Here is an 18165-nt window from a genome sequence, read left to right on the forward strand (position 1 = left end):
CTTCACTGATTGGTCGCGCCCAGCCGGCCGCGACCAATCAGCGAAAGACGCAGTCGGGCCGCGAATTGGCGCGGGATTTGAACCACGCTTCGCTGATTAGTCGCGCCAGGCCGGCCGAATCCTGTGTATTCCTTGCATTATTCTGAAATCTTCATAAATAAACTACATACATATTCTAGAATACCTGACGCGTTAGAATCGGGCCACCATCTAGTTATATATATAGATGTAACAATCTGTGCAAGTGTTATTATAAAATCCGGCGACTGATACACTTTAAAGACACTGGCCAGGTAAATTAATTGTGTTAATTATCATGAAAGAGTGGAATTTATTAGACTGCAGGTAAGCGCTCAGGTATTGAAGTTGACATGTTGAAAGAGGGAAGATTTGAAACGTTTAAGGATGTGAGGGACTATGGTGAAAGTCATATTGTGATGGTTAGGCAACTAAGTGAGAGCATCTCCAAGACAGGTCAGGTCAGATATTTAGTACTTGCTAAAGCTGGTTTTGAGAAAGGCAACCAATGAACAGTGGCAGGATCATGGGCATTCATTGATTTACATGGGAAATACAGTGGAGGAAATAAGTACCGTATATTTCTCAATGTTAAAATTAACCTACCCTTAAAATTATACTGTTCATGCCTTTGTCAGTAGGCAAACTTACAAAATCAGCAAGGGATCAAATACTTATTTCCCCCACTGAAAAGGATAGCCCACCTCGTCCTGTCTCACAGAAGAGGTATTATACCAAAGTGTTCATTATCCAGTTACAGGGGTTTTCCCATCTCGCTGTGCTAAGTTGTTTCCCTAACTCCCATTCATTTCTGTGTGAGTTATAGAAACGGCATACAGTATGCGCTCTCAACTGCTTTTGTAGTTCCGCCTTCAGAAGTCAAAACCTGGACAAAGTCATTCCCATCTCAGCACTGAAAGGCTAAGATGCAAATAACTAATTATTATTATTATTATTATTATTATTATTATTTATTGTTAAAGCGCCATTTATTCCATGGCACTTTACATGTAAGGAGGGGTATACATAATAAAAACAATAATCTTAAACAATACAAGTCATAACTGGTACAGGAGGAGAAAGGACCCTGCCCGCGAAGGCTCACAATCTACAAGGGATGGGTGAGAATACAGTAGGAGAGGGTAGAGCTGGTCATGCAGCGGTTTGGTTGATCGGTGGTTACTGCAGGTTATAGGCTTGTCGGAATAGGTGGGTCTTCAGGCTCTTTTTGAAGGTTTCGATGGTAGGTGAGAGTCTGATATGTTGTGGTAGAGAGTTCCAGAGTAGGGGTGATGCGCGAGAGAAATCTTGTATGCGATTGTGGGAAGAGGAGATAAGAGGGGAATAGAGAAGGAGATCTTGTGAGGATCGGAGGTTGCGTGCAGGAAAGTACCGGGAGACGAGGTCACAGATGTATGGAGGAGACAGGTTGTGAATGGCTTTGTATGTCATGGTTAGGGTTTTGTACTGGAGTCTCTGGGCAATGGGGAGCCAGTGAATGGATTGACAGAGGGGAGAAGCTGGGAAATAGCGGGGGGACAGGTGGATTAGTCAGGCAGCAGAATATAGAATAGATTGGAGGGGTGCGAGAGTGTTCGATGGGAGGCCACAGAGCAGGAGGTTGCAGTAGTCAAGGCGAGAGATGATGAGGGCATGGACTAGGGTTTTTGCAGATTCTTGGTTGAGGAATGAACGGATTTGTGAAATATTTTTGAGTTGAAGTCGGCAGGAAGTGGAAGGGCTTGGATATGTGGTTTGAAGGAGAGATCAGCGTCAAGGATTACCCCGAGGCAGCAAGCTTGTGGGACTGGGGAGAGTGGGCAGCTATTTACTGTAATGGATCGGTTCATTGGGGGGTCACGTGAGATGGGGGAAAGATGATGAATTCTGTTTTGCCCATGTTTCAGAAATCTAGCGGAGAAGAAGGATAAAATAGTGGACAGACATTGAGGGATTCTGGTTAGTAGGGAGGTGATATCTGGTCCAGAGATGTAGATCTGTGTGTCATCAGCATAGAGATGGTACTGAAAACCATGAGATTCTATGAGCGGTCCCAGGCCGAAGGTGTAAATGGAGAAGAGCAGGGGCCCTAAGACTGAACCTTGTGGGACTCCGACAGATAGGGGGCGAGGTGAGGAGGTGGTGTGTGAGTGGAAGACGCTGAATGTCCGGTCTGTTAGGTATGATGAGATCCAGGATAGGGCCAATTCTGTGATGCCAAAGGATGAGAGGGTCTGTAATAATAGGGAATGGTCCACTGTGTCAAAGGCAGCCGACAGGTCCAGGAGGAGGAGGACAGAGTAGTGTCGCTTGCTCTTGGCGGTTAAGAGGTCATTGGTGACCTTAGTAAGGGCAGTTTCAGTGGAGTGGTGTGACCAGAAGCCAGATTGTAAGCGGTCAAAGAGGGAGCAAGAAGAGAGATGGGAGGACAGTTAAAGGTAGACGTGGTGTTCCAGTAGTTTGGAGGCATAGGGGAGAAGTGATATATGGCGATAGCTAGATACAGAGGATGGGTCAAGAGAGGGCTTTTTGAGGATAGGTGTGATGGAGGCATGTTTAAAGCTTGAGGGGAAAACACCAGTTGTTAGTGATAGGTTGAAGAGATGAGTTAGGGTTGGGATGAAAACTGTGGTGAGGTTTGGGATGAAGTGGGATGGGATCGGGTCAAGTGCACAGGTGATGAGATGTGATCTTGAGAGTAGAGTGGAGAGTCGATCTTCTGTAATGGTGGAGAAGTTGGTTTTGGAGGTGGAGGGCTGGGAAGTCGGGAGGAAGGGCTCTGGGGGTTGTTGACCAAAACTGTCTCTGATGTTCTCGATCTTCTGCTTGAAAAATTAGGCAAAGTCTTCAGCTGAGATGAGTGGTGAGGGAGGAGGTGCTGGGGGACGGAGGAGAGAATTGAAGGTGTTGAATAACTGTTTAGGGTTGTGAGACAGGGAGGATATGAGAGATGAGAAGTAGGTTTGTTTAGCTGTAGCGAGTGTGGTCTTGAAAGTAGTGAGGGACTGTTTGAATGCGATGAAGTGCTCGTTGAAGTGGGATCTTTTCCATCTGCGCTCAGCAGTCCTGGAAGCTCGCCTCAGTTCTTTGGTCAGGCTGGTGTGCCAGGGCTGTCTGTTGATTTTGCGAGCTTTGGTATGTGTAAGTGGGGCAGCAGATTCCAAAGCTGCAGCTATTGTGGTGTTATATAGAGCGGCAGCGTCATCCGCATTGTGGAAGGAACTTATATCTGTGAGAGGGAGGAGGGATTCAGAGAATGACTGTAGGTCAAGGTATTTAAGATTTCTGCGAGGGTGTGAAAGTTTGTGGGGTGGGGATTGTAGATGTGGAGTGGAGAGGGAAGAGAATGTGAGAAGGTTGTGGTCAGACAGAGGAAGAGGTGAGTTAGAGAGGATAGATAGGGAGCAGAGGCGGGTGAAGATGAGGTCCAGTGTATGGCCATCTTTGTGGGTGGCTGTAGAAGACCATTGAGTGAGGCCAAAGGAGGAAGTGAGAGATAAAAGTTTAATGGCAGCTGAGAGGGAAGTGTCAATAGGGATGTTGAAGTCGCCGATGATAGTAGGGATGTCCGCGGAAAGGAAATTAAGTAGCCAGGTGGTGAAGTGGTCAAAGAAGGTGGTGGCTGGCCCTGGGGGGCGGTAGATGACAGCCAGTTGGAGGTTAGAGGGGGAGTAGATGCGCACAGAGTGCACCTCAAAGGAAGGGAGGGTAACAGAGGTTGGCAGTGGGATTGGGGTGAAGGAGCAGGTATCTGACAGGAGAAAACCAACTTCTCCGCCATGTTTGCTGCTGGGGTGGGGGGTGTGAGAAAGATGGAAGCCACCATACGAAAGTGCAGCAGGAGAGGCTTTGTCAGAAGGGGTGAGCCAGGTTTCGGTGATGGTGAGGAAGGAAAGTTTGGTAGTAACAAAAAGATCATGGATGTAGGAAAGCTTGTTCCAGACAGAGCAAGCGTTCCACAGAGCTCCTGTTAGTGGGACTGGGGAAGCGGGGGCTGGGTAAATGGGTATAAGGTTAGAGAGGTTACAGAAGATTGTGATAGAGCGTGAATGGGAGGTAGAAATGACTGTGGGAATGTGGTGAGGAGGACCAGGATTTGGAGAGATATCACCAGCAGTGAGAAGGAGCAGAGAAAGTGTTAGCAGGTGGGAGCAGGAGAGGGCATGAGGGGGCTGTCTGTGTTTGGAGACAGAGGATTGTATGTTAAGGAACAGTTTTGAAGAGGAGGTGAGGTGGATGGGGAGGATTAAAGAAGAGATGAACAGTTCTTTACTAGGAGTAGGGATTAGGGGAGTTTGCAGAAAGTGAAGGATTATAGGGGTGAAAGTGAAAACAAACAGAAACATTGTTTACAGTGACTGGCCAGTTACCTTCAGTTCCCTGCTGGTTCAATTCTGGTTTTAATTCTAAAATTAATCTTCACACTTCTAGGACACACTTATAGGAATCACACAGCAGACTAAAGTCATTGTAGACTTTTGCTATGCAATATATATAAAACTAAGTGCGTTCAGGTGTGAAGCAGAGAGGAGTGGCCTCTGCTCGTCTTGGTCAGAGAATTAAGGGTGGACCAGATGCATACAATCAAGCATTGAGTAAACAAGGTCATAAATATCACAGGGTAAGCTGGGGTTAGCTGAAAGTCATACCATGTGAAAGCTAGGAGCAGAGGGAAGTCTATGTGCAAAGCTGGGTGATATACTATGTGCACTTCATAGACAGAGAGCAAGAGAGCAGGAGAGCTGGGTGGATGAACATACCTGTAGGAAGAATAGACATGCTGGTTAGAGTGCGATGGTGGCAGATAGCAGGGCACTGTCTGTATACATCCTTCTTGTTTTAATTCTAAAATTAATCTTCACACTTCTAGGACACACTTATAGGAATCACACAGCAGACTAAAAACTAATGCTGGCTGTTAGCAAAGAGTCTCAAACTACTGTGCTTCGCAGCTTGCTCTGTATGTTACTGCATAGCTAAAGACCAGCTATAATGCCCAAAGTGACCTCTATCACAAAATGTACTTACAGTGGGCACATGAAAAGCAGAAATGGACAGAAAATCCCGTGATCATAATCATATGAGTCAGATTTGGGTAGCAGGCATTACATTAAAGTGGAAACAACCCTTCAGGGATGAAAATTTCAAGCCACATAATACCCAGAGAGTAATAAACCCTTTTAAAGGGATGTGCTAAAACATGATTTGTATTAGTTATCTTTAAAAAGTGGTCAAAGCTTAAAACTACTATCGTGGACCTGTTTTTCCCGATATATAGCACGGGGCTTCCTAGCATTGGGACTCCACTCTGATCAGCTACATACATTAATCCTTTGTATATATGTTCTTTCTCTCTTGCTAAATTAAATTATAGCTCTGATCCCCCCCAAGAAGAAGCCTGTGTAGGCAAAACTGTTTTTTTAGTATCTTAGGTGGTACTTGTAGGGAAGGAAAATGAAATGAATATATTCAGAAAGCACTACATATAATCACGGGCTGCAGCCATCATTTAGAGAACAAGAAAATATATACTAAGGATGACTGTATGTAGCTGATAAGAGTGGTGTCCCAATTCTAGAAAATCCTGTAACATATTGGAACAATGCAGGTCCACTATAGTAGTTTTAAGGTTTGACTAAATCCCTTTAATAGGGTCGATTTACCGTCTGGGTAATAGATTTGGGTAGCAGTCACTTATAGACATAAGAATAGCTGTAGATGCTGCAGAAGTAGCAGATGCACCTACACATAGGTCAGAAAGGACAATAACTGGTTCCTCTGACTTTGCAATGTGTCACTTTCGCCCATGTTATAAAAAACTGATATTAAGAAGGTTATGTAGATTGATGTCCGCTTGACTTAGTAAGTTCTTTATGGTTTAGGAGACCCACTTGTTAACAGTATAAACATCTCAAAGTGAAATTTCACCTAATCTGATAGACACTTATTCCGTCTCCTAATAGTATGCCTTCAGTGTGATCTTTGATACAAGTCACTTATCTGGAGAAGATGATGTTCTTCAGTTCCTGGTCACTGCTCAAAGGTACATTTCCGAAAGTTTATTTTGATGTTTATACACCTAATGTATCTATATTATCCTTATCATTAGTTGGGTGTGAATAATTTGCTGCTGGCTTACACTAGAAGGGCCGTGAAATACAAAAATATACAAAATCTCATCATGGCAGTTCTATATCGCTGTGTGATTACAGTCGCCTTCAGTTCTAGTAATCCTATCTACTGTGCTGTAAGATCTGGCTGCTGCAGCAATTCCTGATCGTGGACACATACCCTTAAGTTGTTTGAAACAAGAACAGCCTTTCAAAAATTGAAGATTCTTTCTATAGTAATGCTGGACATCATGTTCCATTAGGTTTTAGCTTGGAGGTCTCCACATCATCTGCAAACTCATTGTTGTCGTTTGGCCAAAGAGTGACTGCAGACTTGTGAATCCTCACATCTGCGCACACTGAGGAGGATTCAATGATGATGGGAGCTCCGGGTGTGTGACCGCAAGTATGCGAACTACATGTGGTCACGTGCCGACTAAACATGTGTTGCCTTGCTCAATTCAAGTGTATTGAGTGAGGTTGTACACATCTAATTGGAATGTGGCTGAAAGAATGCAAATTGCATACGCAAGGTCACATGACTGCCTGCTTCTGGTGCGGACACAGAACATCCTCAGTGTGCAGTGCACGCAATGTGAGTATTCACAAGTCTGCAGAGTTGTACCTCAAGGAAAGAAAACCCCTTTAGCCCCTTAACGTCCAATGACAGACACAGTCCGTCATTGGACACCTCCCCCTGTTCGGTGCTAGCTCCGGCGATGAGCCCGCACCTTTTCCGCCACATGACAGCTGATCTGATCAGCTGACATGTACCCAGAACAGCCGAGGGTGGAATCGCAATTCACCCACGGCTGTTATCATGTTAAATGCCGCTGTCAAACTCTGACAGCGGCATTAAACATGGACGCGCAGGAAGCGTGTCTTTACCTCTTCCCATCGGCGACCGTGTCACATGACCTCGGGTCGCTGATGCACTGGCATGACAACCCAGGGTCAGCAGGAGACCTGTGGTTGTCATTGCTGGATTGCTTTGAAGGCCACCTGGTGGTTGGCGCTCATAGCAAGTGAGCATATCCGCTACTTAGAGCATGGCTGCAACCCTGCTTTATGTTACAGAGGCGATTGGACAAGTGCAGCTTCTAGTCTCCCATAGAGACTACTGAAGCAAGTAAAAATGTAAAAAAATGTTTTTAAACATATTAAAAAATATAAAAGTTAAAATCACCCCCCTTTCGCCCCATTCAAAATAAAATAATAATAAAAAAATCAAATATACACACATTTGGTATCACCACATTCAGAATCATCCTGTCTACCAATATATAAAAATAATTAATCCAATCAGTGAATGGCGTGTCGAGAAAAAAAAATCGAAACCCCAGAATTATTTTTTTGGGTTGCTGCAACATTGCAATAAGATGCAATAACGGGCGATGAAAAGAACGTATCTGCACCAAAATGGTATCAATAAAAACGTCAGCTCAGCACGCAAAAGATAAACCCTCACCCGATCCCAGATCGCAAAAAATGGAGACATTACGGGTCTTGGAAAATGACAACTTTTTTTTTTTTTTACAAACTTTGGAATTTTTTTTCACCACTTCGATAAAAAATAACCTAGACATGTTTGGTGTCTATGAACTCATAATGACCTGGAGAATCATAATGTCGGGTCAGTTTTAGCATTTAGTAAACCTAGTAAAAAAAAGCCAAATAAAAAACAAGTGTGCAATTGCACTTTTTTTGCAATTTGGAAATTTTTTCCCGTTTTCTATTACGCAACAAGGTAAAACCAATAGTGTCGTTCAAAAGTACAACTCGTCCCACAAAAAAATAAGCCCTCACATTGCCATATTGACGGAAAAATAAAGAAGTTATGGCTCTGGGAAGAAGGGGAGCGAAAAATTAAAATGCAAAACCAAAAATACCCCTGGTTGTTAAGGGGTTAATGACATTAGGAAAGATCCCAAGTCCACACTTATGAGGATGTCTCTATGTCAAATGTTTATGATAATCACAGGTACAGTTTAATACATTTACTAAAATGATGTATTCTTATTAAACTGTAATCTACACTACAAGCGTTGTGCGTGACAGTGCATGTGGATCTTTACTGTTTCATGAGGAAAGAAAGCCCCTCTGCAGTATTCTTTCTTCCCTGTGGTTTGTCATTCAGTATCTTACAGATTTTTATGAAAATAGTTATATATTAAATGTATAATAATAATATATGTGATTCTTCATGATGTGAAAAAATACGTCCAGTAGTGACTTTAAATCTTTGTTTTCTTGCATCTTCCCACCCCCTGCCCAGTGGAAACAATGAACGAGCTGAATCTTTACATGACAACACCCTCATTCTGGCCGTGCCCCTAAAGCATGAAGTGGACTTGTCTGTAACAGGGTAAGCGACAACCGGCCATCCTACACTATTGAAGGGAAGTGTACAGTTTTCACCCCAATGGAAAATCACATTTTTTTCATGTTTTGTATGTGAAACTTTCCAGTACCAGCTTTCATCTAGCCTCAGTTCTCAGGCTGTAAAAACAGGATATATTAGAGTAATGTTTGATGGCGAGCTCACAACTCTTTCCTATAAGAATAAAAGACTTCTATTTATTTAGTGTTAATAAGAATGTTTAACATTTAATGTGATACGAAGAATCACAAAAGTAGTAATAGCTGAAAAGCCCCAAGGTCAGCTTTTTCCAGCTGCTACGTACCGTATTTTTTGGATTTTTGGATTTTTGGACACACTTTTTTTCTCCAAAATTTGGGGGGGAAATGGGGGTGCATCTTATAATGCAGATATACCTTACCGGTACTGTTGCTGCAGGCTGGGATGAGGGGGCGTCCGGTATATTTTGTAGTGTGATTTATAAACCAGCAGCATGACAACTTTTGTACGTTATATAAACTATAAGTCACAAAATTCTCAAAAACAACGAACACAAAAAATTGATTATAGTATTTGATATAAAGTGTAAAAGAATAGTAGACATTTTCCAACTATTATATGTGTGTCACCGATATATAATGGGGCATATCAGTAATAATAATAATAATTCATAAACAAAGAGCAAACCGAATTTGAACCCATGTAAATTAAAATCACTATTTTATTGAGAATCAAATGTAAAATTGGTGCAGGTGGGAACAAAAACACAGGGAAGAGGGACGCATGCAACTGAGGACCAGCTGGACATAAATTAATAATATGGTAGCAACAACATTGCATGTACAAATGAGTATGTATTGCTGCCATAAAATACATTACAGAAAGAATAAATAAATGTCAAAAAGGTACAATTGCGGCAGAATCACCAGACATGTATACAATATAAGCCCCATAAAAACAGGTAAAAGGTGATAAAAAAAGGTGGCAAAATATCACAATGAAATAAATCTAGTTAGGAAGATAACTATATACCACAATAAAGTGCCCGTGCATGTGAGACAGTACTACTAGGAATATAAATGATCACATAGTGTGCACATAGAATCTCAAAGTAGAGGTGATGATAAAATTATCAAAATACTGCCATTCACTGAAGTCATGGAGTACCTGTAAAATGGGTGATGAGTAACAAGCAGTCCAGAAGATGCGTCCACCCCAACGCGCTTACGGGCACTTTGTGGTATATAGTTGCCTTCCTACCTAGATTTACTTCATTGTCAATTTTTGCCATCTTTTTTATCACCTTTTACCTGTTTTTATGGGGCTTATATTGTATACATGTCTGGTGATTCTGCTGCAGTTGTACCTATTTGATATTTATTTATTCTTTCTGTAATTTATTTTTTGGCAGCAATATATACTCATTTGTACATGCAATGTTGTTGCTACCACCATACAGAAAAAGCGTGTGTATCAAAGAAATGGGATCACCACGACAATCTTCAAAGTACAAATATAATAATGTTTATTGAAAACTCCAAAAAACAAAAAACATTAAAAACAGTTTAAAAGGCCCAACACAGTGGGTAGAGGTTACGGGTCCACATAAATATAAGGTAAATACCAAAAAGAACACTTTACAGCCAAATTAAAGTACAATACATATCCACATAGTCAAATCCTGATAACCAGTTATATGCATGCTGTTATTTGCAACGAATGCCAATACCCCTAGATATAGCAAGTTGAACTGATATGAATATCTATCCAAAAAGCCGCATTTATGCCTGAAAAAGATCCCCAGGTTGTGTACTGATCTCAGGGGAATCCGAAAGTGAATAAATAGTCAACAGGTTTATCACCCAAAACAAACCCTATTCTTCTTACCCAACCTAACAAGAAGGTATCCCTTCAGATATTAGCATAGCAGGCAGAGTAGATTTAGTAGGCTGTGCCAGTATTCAGACCCACGCGTATCGACGCTCATGGCGTCTTCCTCAAGGTCAATGGTGTTGCTACCAGGCGCAGGCGCCAGGAAAGGTAAAAGAGGCCCGACGCCTGCGCACTGCAGTTTGCTCTGCCCTCAACAGGACAGACAAAGTACGCCGGCGCAGGAGCCGCAACAGGAATACAAGGAGAGGATGTCATCATAAGAAGATGGGAGGCGCTGGACCCGAACCGCAGCGGGACCGCCCCCGGGTGAGTATAATATAACCTTTATTTCTCATCTTTTAGGTTACATCGAGGGCTTATCTACAGCATTACAGAATGCTGTAGATAAGCCCCTGATGCCGGTGGCCTTGGTTTTTAAGCCAGTTTTGGGGTCACAGATTCCCTTTAATTTTATGTCCAGCCGGTCCTCAGTTGCATGTGTCCCTCTTCCCTGTGTTTTTGTTCCCACCTACACCAATTTTATATTTGATTCTCAATAAAATAGTGAGTTTAATTTACATGGGTTCAAATTCGGTTTGCTCTTTGTTTATAAATTATATAAACTATGCACAGACTAATAATCCAAATATTAAAAAGTATTTAAAAACGGCATCAAATTCCTCTTTAAAACACTCTTCAGTAGTAAAATTGTAGCACCAAGAAGAAAGTCATGGAATTTTGGAAATGTCAGGACGGAAAGGCATGTTAATGATATGTTAATAATCAAAAAACAAAGTTTTAAAACATCTCAATTTATTCAGCATCGAGTATGAGCAACACACTTACTTAATGGGTGTTTGAGGAATGTTAGACATTAGTCTTGAAAAATGGCTCATGGCATACTTTAGAGAAATGGGCACCATTGGTCAGCAATTACAAAGGGATCTGCCAGCAGTGGATCTTGACAATTTGCATGCCCAAGTGCATTCACTGTGGTAGATCATTCCTCAGAAAGCCATCCATAATTTTATTGATAGCAGCCAAGTGTAACACTGGTGGGTGTGGACCCACTGCACCATGTACTGGCCTTACCCTGGAGGGATGTGACTAAGTTTATACCGGGTCTCTACTTGGGCCCCTTATGGTGAGGAAGCTTGGGCTGCCATGAAACTACTACTCTAGAGCAATCCCCAGGACTTCAGCAATTGACCAGAGGGTCAAAGGCACGGGTACAAGATACAGGGGTTGAGATAAAAGCATAGTCAGAAGGTCCGAGGTCAGGGCAGGCAGCAGGGGTTCACAAAAAAAGTCAGTCAGGGATGGAGAAGTCAAGCAGAGCAGGTATACAGGCTGGTTCGATAACTAGACAAAATATGGAGATATACTTAAGCAAGGTGTTAGCAGGCTAGGAACCAACGTTCGGGCAAGGACTGAAGGGTGGAGTCACCTGATATATCACCTGCAAGCAAGTGATAGGCTGGGGAAGCAAATCTCTGCAGGACAGAGTGGATACAAATTTCTGCAGAGCTCGGCCGTGCCCCCCTATGGTTCACAACCAGTAAAAGGCAACTCAGAGTGATGGTCAGGTAAAGGGTGGAGCAGAGGAAAACACACCATGAGTAGGACAGCGCATAGAAGGCGTGCGAGTGGCCGGTGTAACACCAAGATGTGTAACTGTGGGCATTTCTCCATGTGGCTCTCAGTTACACTCAATAATGAATAATTTGAGATATTTTGACAATTTAGTTTTCATTATTTCATTATTTGCATATTATTAACATGTTTATTAATCCTGCAGTTTTTGTAAAATTGTGAATTTTCTTCTCAGTGTTGCCATTTCAATGTTAAGGAATGTAGATGCAGAACAGCTCATCTATTCATTTTCTTCCGTGCACATAGTTGTTATCACAAGACAGATGTATGAATTTTTTGTGTACTATTTCGGTTTGCAGAGAACTAAAGATGGGTACACACAGTAAAAAGTATATTTCTGAACAAGCCATGATTCCATGCTGTTGTGTTCATATAGTCATGGCTAAAAGGCACCCTTTACAGAAAATGAAGCATTTCTTCCAGAAAATTATTACAATTACACATTTTGTTATACACATGTTTATTTCCTTTTTTATTTCCTTTATATGTATTGGAACAATACAAAAAGCTGAGAAAAAAAGGCAAATTAGACATAATTTGACACAAAACCCCAAAAATGTGCCGCACAAAATTGTTTGCACCCTCAATGTAATATTTGGTTGCACAGCCTTTGGAATAAATAACTGGAATCAAACACCTCCTATAACCATCAGCAAAACCAGCTTTCTGACACTGGGCACTACATTGCAACCCAAAATTCTTTGGTAATCTTCAGATTTCATGATGCATTGGACACAGTCAAGGCACCCAGTACCACAGGCAGCAAAACAACCCTAAAACACCTTTGAAGCACCACCATATATGATTGTAGGTACTGTATTCTTTTCTTTGTACGACTCGTTCCATTTTTGATAAACAGTAGAATGATGTGCTTTACCAAAAAGCTCTATCTTGGTCTCCTCTGTCCACAAGATGCGGTCTAAGAAGGATTTTAACTTCCTCACATAAATTTTAGCACACTGCAGTCTAGCATTTTTGTGTCTCTTTGTCAGCAGTGGGGTCCTCCTAGGTCTTCAAGGAGATTAGCTACAGTGCCATGGGTTGTAAACTTCTTGATTATGTGTACATCGAAATCTCTAGAGATGGACTCGTAACCTTGAGACTGTAGATATATTTCAACAATTTTGGTTCTCAAGTCCTCAGATAGTTCTCTTTTCCTCTTCTTGTTCTTCATGTTTAGTATGACACACACAGATACACAATGCAAAGAATGAGTCAACTTTTCCCCTTTTTATCTGGGTTCAGGTGTGATTTTTTTTATTGCTCATACCTGTTACTTGCCACTGGTGAGGTTGAACAAATATCACATATCCGGACCATTTTTGGGGTTTAGTGTGAAATTATGTCCAATTTGCCCTTTTTTATCAGTTTTTGTTGTTGTTCCTATACAAACAAAGGAAATAAATGTGAAGAACAAAATGAGTGTAATTTCAATCATTTTTCTGGGAGAAATATTCATTTTCTGGAACAATTTCAAGGGTGCCAACACTTTTGGCCATGAACGTATATGATCTTCATTTTGTGTACAATGAAATGCCAAAGCATATAAATTAATATACTTCCAATTTTGACTAAATATCACAGTCACATATAGACCAATAAATATGTGATCTGAGCTCTAAAGGTTGAATTTGCAGCAGAATGCAGTGTACCACTGTCATTGTAATATAGATGCACACAAAGTAGACCTGTCATATCTCCTGACTTGTCTATTTTGGTACATACCGTTTTTGTATTTCTTTTGAAATAACATTTTTGTAGCACATTGTTTAACTCTGCAATGTGTCAATATTCAGTTATTTCTCCTGGTAATTTATGAATAAATTGATTACTGGTTATTATAGAATTCCCATAATCAAGGGGGGGTGTCACTGCAGTTTGATATTAGCAGCACTGATTGGATAATATCAGACTGTGTGGCGACACCCCTTCCAACTTGTAACACTCAAGTCAATTTATTGATGAATTTCTCTGAGTAGTAACAGAGGATTGGCACAATGCCGGCTTCCAGGAAAAGATGCGCTACAATTGTTAGTTCATAGAAAACAGAATTATTTACTAAAACAGACGTTACGAGCGCCCTGCAGATCCTTTCTTATAAGCCATACATGTAGTAGTAATTACGGACCACAGCACAAAGCAGATTCTTACTTGTATGTTTTATTCTTCCATTCAGAACCGTCTCCCCTTCCTCCTTTGTGTACGGCGATACAGTGGATGGTTCGCATTTCATTATACTCCGGGATTTGGAATGTCACTTTCAGCCTCTTAATTTCACATTACAGGTCAGCTTTACTATGTGTTTAGTAATATTTGGGACAAACATAATTAAAAGAGTATAGTAAGTAATTCATGATCAGTTTAGCGGCACATACTTGTGATCATTTGTTTCTCCTGCTCATCCAGACATATGCACATTAGTTTGAAATTGGCAGTGAGAGTTTATCATCTGATACAAACATATAAGAATGAGTAGAGTACAAGTACTTTATAGACCTATGTGAGGATTGCTTGTATTGTCAGATTTCACAAGAGCACTATGGGGAAACAGGTGGTACTGTACACGCACTGCCATAGCATGCCCACCTAGCATATGTTTTGCAAATTACATCTGATTTCATCCTGAGACAGAATTCACATGATTATGTTTTTTAATGGCTAGCCCGTGGAAGTAACACATGGCACCTATCCATTATTATTATTTATTTAGTAATTTTTTAATTACGGTAAGTATGCTGACATCCCCTTTATAGCATATGAGCTCGCACACAGCCCCCCTATATGTGTATGAGCCCACACACAGCCTCCTATATTTATTTATTTTACTGATTTATATAGTGCCATTAATTCCACAGCTCTTTACATACATTATTGTAACATAAGAGTCCACCCACGGCCCACTACATACAGTATGAACAGGGTCTTTGATGCTGAGAGAAGAGAGGATCTGTAGTAGGACAGATTGGTTGAGTGTGTCGAAGACACAGGTCTTCAAGGAGAAGTGTTGGAAATTGTCGGTTAGCTTTAGCAGTAAGTTGTTAGTAATTTTGGTTAGAGCACTTTCAGTGAAGTGATGAGGACAGAAGCCAGATTGCTGGTTGTTGAAGAGCGAATTGTTTCAGAGGTGGGAGCAAAGTTCAATGTGGACATGATGTCTGAGGAGTTTGGAGGCGAAGGGGAGAGTAGCGATATGGGGTGATGGATGGCTTCTTCTGGATAGGTGTGTTTGTTTCATGTTTGGAAGCAGAAGAGAAGACCCCAGAGGTTAATGATAGGTTTGAGAGATGGCTTAGGGTTAGGTTATACAGGGTGGGGAGTTTGGAGAGGAGATGGAATGGAATAAAGTCAAGAGAACAAGTATCGAGTTATATTCGTAATATACAGTTCAAATTATAGACCAACTCATAGAAATGTATGAGTTTGGTCCACACATCAGACTAAACTCTGACAAGTCAGCTACAAAAGCTGTGTAAACGCCCCCATAGGCTATAATAGGTTTGTGTGCTCTCCGCTAAAAAAAAAAAAACAGCAAACATACACAAAAATCCGGTTTAAGAATGGGGCCGGAGGTCATTTTCATGGTTTGTATATGGACCATGATGTACAGTATGTTGGGAGCTTTTCTGCAATGTAATAAGGTAACCCCTGTCTCTATATGTGTACACACGCACACATTACACCAGTTATGTCTGCATCAGCTGAGACTAGAGAACATGCATGGAACTGTGTCCAATGTTTATGTTCTGTTACCAAACGGTAGTGACCACAGGAATTTTTTCCCAGCACTGAAAGAACATGTAGAAATTGTAACATATGTTTGCTCTGGAAAATATAAATCTGGCACCAAACAACTGCTATAAAAAAACTAGAAAGATCTAAAAACAAAGAAAAGAAAATGAAGCAAATGCAAAGAGTCCCAGATATATGTTTATGAGTGTAGTTTAGTATACAATTTCTTGCTTAAATTAGGAAGAAAATTAATATGCAACAAAAATGATGACTGCAATGAAATACAGTAGTGATTAACTCACTTTGTCTGTTGGTGTTTCCTAAAAATCAATACAAACACAAAATACTCAAATTGGGAATAATGTTACCATATGCAGGTAGACTGTACTACAGCGGTGGTGCACACCAGTGCTACATACCCTTATAATCCTGGAAGGACCAACATTGTGTATGTCATTGAAGAGACATCCTAGGCAATAACATGAAACTCCATAGATGATAAATAATGGATAGATGGGAGTCTGATCTCTGGGACCCCAAACCACTGCTCTCCATCCTGCAAGACCAGGAATAGGCGGATTTAGAACAGAGCTGCAGCCGGCAATGATGGAAACAGCCGAGTGCTGTGTTCCGCTAGTTCATCAAGTTGACTTCAGGGGGGAACCCATCACTGCGACCCTTGCCGACCTTCAGATTGAGGGTCCCTAATAACATATACAATGCAGTGAACAGTAGTTTGAATGGAGCACCTTTCTGCATACTGTGAAGCACTGTAATTTTAACTCTTCGTGCACCGTAGCTTTTAGGTTACTCATCCTAAACATATTTCTATCGCAACATAATAATAAACAGGAGGTTGGATGAATTACCTGAGGTTTCATGACAAATGGCCAGAATCTGTTTTGTTTTATTAGGCAGGAATGTCAAGCTTTTGGATATGTTTGAGATTATCTATGGGCACAACCATATGTGCCGTATGCCCCCTTCTATGCAGTACATCTGCAATACAATACTCTGTTTTTGAGAAGTCATAAAACATCTGGATACGTCTTTTTAGAATGGAGAAAGCAGGGTTTCTGTTCCAGAAATGAACCTCTGTTCAATTGTAAGCTTCTATCACGTATGCTCGTTGTGTTCAGGACTTGTGGTTGCCGGATTACCCTTAACCTGTGTAATCCAGTTTATCCATAAGGAATATGTTAGTGCCATTTGGTTTAATAATAAAGCAATTTAGTTTTTTCAGTAGTAACCTTACAAAAATAATATTGCCAAAAATTAAAACACTTGCCTGCTATTGGTGGCAGAAGAAGCTATTTTCTTCTGTCGTGTACATTTATTTGTGTTTCCTACCATTACACGTCTATGTGTAAAACCTGTTTATATGCAAATGGTCTATGATTTCAGGTTTACAATGCTGGACCTAGTACTTTGCCTGGATCATCTATCAAAATGTTGTTTCCTAATCACCTTTCTGCTTCTGGAGCGGAGATGTTCCTGATCCAAGACGTGATAGTAAGTGGAGCGTTTTAATATCATTTTGTAATTTCCTCAGAACTCTGTAAAGTGAGTGTGTTGCTGAGGATACATGTGGAAATCATAACCCAAATGTACAGGGACCTGGCGAGTAAAAGTGCTTGCATTAAAGGGTTGTCCAGGTAAAATGTGCTTGAAAAGGTTCCTTATACAGCTTACTAAATGCCTTAATTATCACAGGTGTGTCAAGCTTCTCCCCCTGAAAATCCCAATGGAACAGCGGGAATCTATCACCAGGAAGATTGCAATCTAATCTGAGAGCAGCATAATATAGTGAATGAGTCTCTGTTTCCAGTGATTTGTCACTTACTGGGCTGCTTGCTCTACTTTTGATTAAATCAATGTTTTATCAGCTGGAGATTATCACTAGAGGACCAGTAAACCTCCTGCTATGTAGTCTTCCATAATCATGAGTTTTGTAGGACCCCGCCCACACCACTGATTTTCAACTTTCTGCTTATGCACAATGTAAACAGAAAGATGCCATTAAGCGGGGCTATAAAGACCTCAGCATTCAGATAATTGTGAGATCTGTAGTACATAAAATGGTGATTTTATCAAAACAACAGGAAGCAACTACATAAGTGATACATCACTGGAATCAGGGTCTCTGCCCCTATATCATGCTACTTTCAGATTGCAACAACTGCTGACAGATTCCCTCTAACAGGGCCCATCCTTTCTGCACTCATGTGAATGTAATGGATACCATACTGTGTTCATACCTTACTTTAAACTCATGGCACAAGCATCAACAGTAATATATCGTGATTTGGGTTATTAATGTTCTTTATTAAAGCTGCATGTGCCCTGTGAGAGATGTTTTTCAACACTATCATCTGTCTGCATGCTATTTACCTGCTGTTTCTTTGTAAGTGTTTTGCTGCTGAG

The 18165-nt window shown here is 41.1% G+C and overlaps 1 protein-coding gene across 1 annotated transcript in view; it reads left to right on the forward strand.

Moving 5' to 3' along the window:
* Nucleotides 1-18165, forward strand: part of ITGA9 (integrin subunit alpha 9) — a 720867-nt gene that overhangs the window by 552567 nt on the left and 150135 nt on the right. The window contains exons 20-23 of the mRNA XM_069730329.1: nt 5982-6061; nt 8404-8493; nt 14189-14297; nt 17146-17253. Of these exons, the coding sequence (XP_069586430.1) occupies nt 5982-6061; nt 8404-8493; nt 14189-14297; nt 17146-17253 (387 nt within the window). The remainder of the gene's footprint in view (nt 1-5981; nt 6062-8403; nt 8494-14188; nt 14298-17145; nt 17254-18165) is intronic.

The sequence above is a fragment of the Ranitomeya imitator genome, chromosome 6 (assembly GCF_032444005.1).
Source record: "Ranitomeya imitator isolate aRanImi1 chromosome 6, aRanImi1.pri, whole genome shotgun sequence".
In the NCBI taxonomy this organism is placed as follows: domain Eukaryota; kingdom Metazoa; phylum Chordata; class Amphibia; order Anura; family Dendrobatidae; genus Ranitomeya; species Ranitomeya imitator.